Below are 6,000 nucleotides of genomic sequence, written 5' to 3'. Positions count from 1 at the left end.
AAACAGCACCAATTCTCCTAGGTACACCTGGACACAGTTTCTCTTGGTTGTTGGCAGATAGGATGTTCCAAGCTTCTTGGAGAATTCGCCACAGATCTTCTATCTATTTAGGCTGTCTCAATTGCTTCTGTCTCTTCATGTAACCCCAGACTGACATAATGTTCAGTGGGGGGCTTTGTGGGGGCCATGACATCTGTTGCAGGGCTCCCTGTTCTTCTATTCTAATCTTTTCTATTTGCAAAAGTAATGTTTGGGAGTCTATCATTTATATTTCCCATTGACTCACTAAAGCTGAAGATATAACTAACCATCTTAAGACAAATGCTTTTGTGAAACATCTTATGTGCCTTTTGCACAGTACTATATATGTTAAAATATTAGTATATTACCATCTGATACATCACAGTTCCATGTAATAATGAACTAATAACTAGTCTGTGTTTGACACTGGAAAATCTGTAAAGGCTTTTGTTCACAACTGCATTTTATTGTAACAATCAAAGACATGAAGAATGATGAATTCTGTATATAATCTTCCATGAGAAATGTTCAGCTTTTTGTCATAACAACACTCACAGACACTGATCAAGAACTGTATCACTTGGTGAAAAGGCAGGCAAGTCAATTTATAAAAACAAAGTAGAACTGCAAAAAAACGTTTAACTCACTTAACGTTTAATTCAACACTGAATCTCCTAAACATGCTGGTCGATCTGTTTGAAATAACCGTGGTCACTGCAACCTGCAAAATGTCCTTATGGTAAAGGTGAAGGTCAGTTTTGTATCGGACAGGAGGGGGGTGTTGTTGAGTAGCTGCTCCATGGCATGGTGGTGAACACTGTGTGAACTGCTGTGATGTCACGGGGTAAACGGATGAACCCATGCATGGATCCACAGCACGAATTAAACACCCATTGTGAAGGGGTTACCGGGGCAATGGCCCAACACAGCACGGCAAGTGATGGAGACCTGTTGCTATGGTAACCCTCTTTGCTTTAGTCTGAAATGACAGGGGGAAAAGAGCAGCTTCGTCTTCTTTGCCTAGAGATTTTTCCTTTATTTTCTCTGTATTGTATTCTTTCTGGTGAGAACCCCGTTTGTGTAAACTGCAGGGTAAAGAAGGAACGGACGATTTGACATTTACAGTGAAAATATTAGTCAATTCAAATCACAACAAAACCCCACAGGACTGCGCACAACTGCCAAGACACTAATGTTAGTCTCTTCAATATTTTTGTTTTGCTCTGAAACATCTCCGAAACAGCAGTCAATTAATACTGAAAAAATAAAGTGAAAAATAAAGAAGTACAAGAACATGAGGAAGACAAACATGAGGGATTTCAAGAAGTGTTTACAGTACAAACACTGTCCCGAAACCTAAATTATAACATACATACAAAAGAAATTGAACTTTTGAGTTCAATATAAAACACCATTCTAAAAACCTTTGATAAATCAGGCTTTTGTGTAAGAGTTGACACTTTTGCAAAATGTAAAAAAGAAATGTGGTTTGTAACATAATTTTGGAAACAATAAATAACTCATCGACTCTTCCTACAAGGAAAAACAACCAATCAAAATGGCAACAGCACGTTTGAAACGGTGGTAGTTTTGTGCGGTTCTTTTTCAAAATGAAAATAAAATAAAAGTATTAAAACAAATATTAAAACATTACTATATGGAGGCAGATGACGGATGGTACTGGTTCCAGTTTTTCGAACGTGGCTTACTTGGATAGCCGTACAAGTTTCAGGATTCAAGTTATTCTTTCTTCAAAACAAGGGTCGATGGAAACAATATTTAGTTTGGGGTCTAGTGGCTTTTAGTCCATGTATGTTAGCTTTGAGGTCACTTATGTGCAAGTGAACTATCTTTTAGCAGATATACAGAATGCATTTAAAACTTATTTCTCTACCTGGAAAATGACTCTAAAATATTGACGATATCATCTTGCACTCAGGGGCGTATCCAGACTTATCACCCCCAAGTAAACCACATTCAAAGAAAGGGACCCTGGGGTTAAAAGTACGGAGGGAGAGTTGGATGAATGGATTAGAAATGTATGAGGAAGGGTAGGAGGTGTGCTTGTTGGAACACAGTCCAGAACCGGTTCCAGAGGAAAAGCCCATGTTTCTCTAACCCCAACCCCCACCCCATCTTTTTTTTTCTATTGAGTAAATGACTTTATCCGAGGCTGGTGATGTTGGCCCGGCCACCAGGTGGCGCTACAATGCGTTGAGTGGTACGACGAGGGATGTTGTCATCAATTTGAGCCCCTGCAAAATGTAAAAAAAGCATGGGTTAAATGACAAGCACAGAGTTAACATATTCACGTAACAGTTTCACCGTTTTTTTGCGCGTGGTATTTCAGCGCAAAAACCTGCGTTCTATTCACTGACCACCCGCAATCTAGTTTATGCAGGCGCAATGCATCTTAAATATTTAAATAAAGTCACTGTCATTTCTTACCACACACAGCTCCTTTCTATGCAAATTAGACTTGTGGTTATAGATTGCGCTTAATTCACAAAACTCCAATTGCTTGGCTCAGTTAACATTGCGCTAGTACCGCCCGAGGAAAGCAGGTGGTAAACTAAATCTTATATACAAGGGTGTACATTTTCTATCGATCATATCAGCAGTAATTAATTTAATAATGATCAAATGATGGAGAAATAAGTAGTCAAGCCACTCTCAGCATGTTTAAGAGATGATTCATGTGTGATTTGCTTAATACCTTTTTTTCAATCGAGCGCAGAACGTGGAAAGCGCATATGAATATATACGGCGCTTTAACTCGCCGCAATTCATTCTTAGTGAACACAAACTATTATGTTTACAATAGTATACTAATGTAATGCCTACTACATACTGCTACTATACTAAATAGCATTTGAAAGTGTACAGTATGCAGCAATGAATGTTTGAAACAGTAGTATGCTATTAGTAGTAATACACTGTTGCCACATGACGTCACCTCACTATGTTGCATGTTTACGTCAGCAAGTGACATTCAGTAATTATCACAAAAATACAGTTATTTTGTCTGATAAAAAATTAGTAAAATGTTAAAAATCATGGTTATCAAGTCGAGCGAATCAAGTTGAGCATATTCAATGCATAAAGGAATTTTCCATACTGTGCACAGTTTACAAACTGCAAACGTCAAAAATTGAATGAGTACAATGGTAATATGCTATTCTGAACATACTCATTGAAACTTTATGGCACATTATATTTATTAATTCCATTCATATGTCATACAGATACGACACCCGGTTGTTTACTCACCAGACAGGCTGAATCCCGACTGGTGCAGGTTGCGAACTGGCTGAGGAGCTAGTTTAGCCGGAGAAGACTTCCCGGAAGTGACAGGGGTCATTACCTTGGGTGTTACAGTGACCTCACACACTGGGCCATCGTACAGACCCCGAGGGACCCCACGCAGCTCTGCAAGCTGTGACGAGAGACGCCGTAGTCACTCATGACAAACTTTACAACATGCTGACACAAAAACATTCAAACCAGACAACAAATGTTAAAAATACCATGAAAATCACAGACATTTAGTTTATGTCTGATAGATTTGAGACAGCTATCTACAGTATATGCTAGTTTACTCCTAAAAATCGTTTAACAGATATATGCATTCAAATTTGTCTGTTTCTCTTGTCTAAAATCAACCCAAAAATATTGATGATACCATCTCTCATTTAGGAACGTATACAAATATTTGTCCAATTAAAAAGCTCTCTAGAATGAGAATGCTCTCTTAAATTACAAATACACCTGTCTCTGATACAATGTTCCTTACAATGCAAGTGAATGGTGACCAGAACTTTGAAGCTCCAAAAAGCAAATAAATGCAGCATAAAAGTAACTCCAGTAGTTAATCCATGCCTTCTGAAACAATATGATAGGTGTGGGTGAGAAACAGATCAATATTTAAGTCCTTTTTACTATAAATTTCCACTTTCACTTTCATTCTTCTTTTGTTTTTTTGCCGATTCGCATTCTTTGTGCATATCGCCACCTACTGGGCAGAATTTATAGTAAAAAAGGACTTAAATATTTATCTGTTTTTCAACCACACCAATCATATCACTTCTGAAGACATGGATTTAACCACTGGAGTCATATGGATTACTTTTATACTGCCTTTATGTGCTTTCTGGAGCTTCATAGTTTTGGTCACCATACATTTGCATTGAATTGACCTTCAGAGTTGAGATATTCTTCTAAAAATCTTCATTTGTGTTCTGCTGAAGAAAGAAAGTCATACACATCTGTGATGGCATGAGGGCAAGTAAATGATGAGAGAATTTCCATTTTTTGGGTGAGCTATCCCTTTAAATAATTTTTCAGTCTATAAATGCTGTAGAATGACACTGGGAATCAACAACTTGTCCCACCTGATTTTCCCCTACAATTTCCAGCAATTCTAATAACTTGTGTGTATATAAATGTATATGTACAGGTATATCTATAACCCCACCTTGCTGCGAGCCTTTATCCTTTTGTAGACGTAGTCAGCGAAGGGTTTACGGGTGATGTATCGTCCAGACCCCTCAGTGGTGTGAAAATTCCCGTCCTCCAATACGATCTTCCCCTGACTGATCACCACCACAGGAGCTCCACGTACCTCAATACCCTCGAAGATATTATACTCCACTGCCTGAGAGTGACAGAGAGAAAGAAAAAAGGTTAACACTGAAAGACTGGAAGAGATTGTTTGACCAGCCACAGTTCATACACAGAATGCATTTAAAACACATTTCTCTTCCTTATTTATTTTTCCAGTTTATTTTAGGGCCAGGTTTATCTCAAAAAGGTGATACCAAAATAATAAACCATCATAGAAAAACTCAAGTAACTGCAAAGCCTGTGGCACCCAAAAATTAGAGCTGGCCAGACTGAGAAAACTCTTGCCAATTTTGTGTGCAGTGTTCATCAACTAGTCTGCAAACAAACCATGTGCTATTTTAGGGGCTATAGGAGCATTTCTCACATGCACAGTGGTGATAGTTCATTAATTGCCCCTTGAGGGGTTTGAACCTGTAACCTTTCAGTTTCTAGTTCAGATCTTTAACCACTAAGCTACTTCTGTAACACACTCAGTAGCACATGCCTTACGTAGTTAAATATTAATTCAACCTTATACATTACGGCAATAAAATTGACTTTTGCCAGCATGGTATAATGAGTATTGAACGGCCTGCGTTAATATATCCCATAACATATATTAACTTGAGTTCACCTGCTCGGTGACAGCCTCGGCATAATTCATCTTTGCATATTTGATCGCATCAGCATTTAAATCTGGCAGAATTAAATCAGTGTGGACAGCAGCATCGTCTGTCAGAGAGAGGGTGGAAACGCTTATGGGGTAACTAAATTATGATGTTTTTAAGTGCAAGAAAACCTTGACTAACATTTGTTTATTTTAGAGGAACAAAATCTAGTCTATCCTCACCAGGTGGTGGTTCTTTGCAGAGATGATCTTGCTGGCATCGGGGTCCCAGAGGACCAGATCAGCATCGGAGCCCACGGCGATGCGGCCCTTACGTGGGTACAGGTTAAAGATCTTGGCGGCATTGGTGCTCGTCACGGCCACAAACTGGCTTTCATCCATCTTACCTGTCACCTGTGAGACAGAACATCCATCTTTCTCAAAGACAAGGTCAAAAACTTCTTGTGGGTCAATGTCAATTTATTTATATAGCACAGTTTAAAACAACAACAGTTGGGGGCCTGGGTAGCTCAGCGAGTAAAGACTCTGACTACCACCCCAGGAGTTGCGAGTTCGAATCCAGGGCATGCTGAGTGATTCCAGCCACCAAAGCAACCAAATTGGCCTGGTTGCTAAGGAGGGTAGAGTCACACTGGGTAACCTCCTCGTGGTCGCTATGATGTGGTTTGCACTCTCGGTGAGGCGCATGGTGAGTTGTGGGTGGATGCCGTGGAGAATAGCATGAAGCCTCCACACGCACTATGTCTCCG

The 6,000-nt window shown here is 39.4% G+C and overlaps 1 protein-coding gene across 2 annotated transcripts in view; it reads right to left on the bottom strand.

Annotated features, from left to right (window-relative positions):
• Positions 1-469: 469 nt before the first annotated feature.
• The window catches only part of LOC127423726 (dihydropyrimidinase-related protein 2-like), a 29,124-nt gene continuing 23,593 nt past the window's right edge, over positions 470-6,000 (bottom strand). Inside the window, exons 11-14 of one of the 2 annotated variants that reach the window (XR_007894368.1) lie at positions 5,474-5,644; positions 4,496-4,675; positions 3,292-3,504; positions 470-2,276 (exon numbers count right to left, since the gene is read on the bottom strand). Coding sequence is in view for 1 of the 2 variants with exons in the window: in XM_051668262.1 (XP_051524222.1) it covers positions 2,185-2,276; positions 3,292-3,457; positions 4,496-4,675; positions 5,474-5,644 (609 nt within the window). In the remaining variant the exon portion in view is untranslated. The remainder of the gene's footprint in view (positions 2,277-3,291; positions 3,505-4,495; positions 4,676-5,473; positions 5,645-6,000) is intronic. The other variant, XM_051668262.1, reaches the window with a different exon arrangement.

This window comes from Myxocyprinus asiaticus, chromosome 33 (assembly GCF_019703515.2).
Source record: "Myxocyprinus asiaticus isolate MX2 ecotype Aquarium Trade chromosome 33, UBuf_Myxa_2, whole genome shotgun sequence".
Taxonomy (NCBI): Eukaryota; Metazoa; Chordata; class Actinopteri; order Cypriniformes; family Catostomidae; genus Myxocyprinus; species Myxocyprinus asiaticus.
The sequence above is the reverse complement of the archived record's forward strand: the minus strand, read 5'-3'. Positions and strand labels throughout refer to the sequence as shown.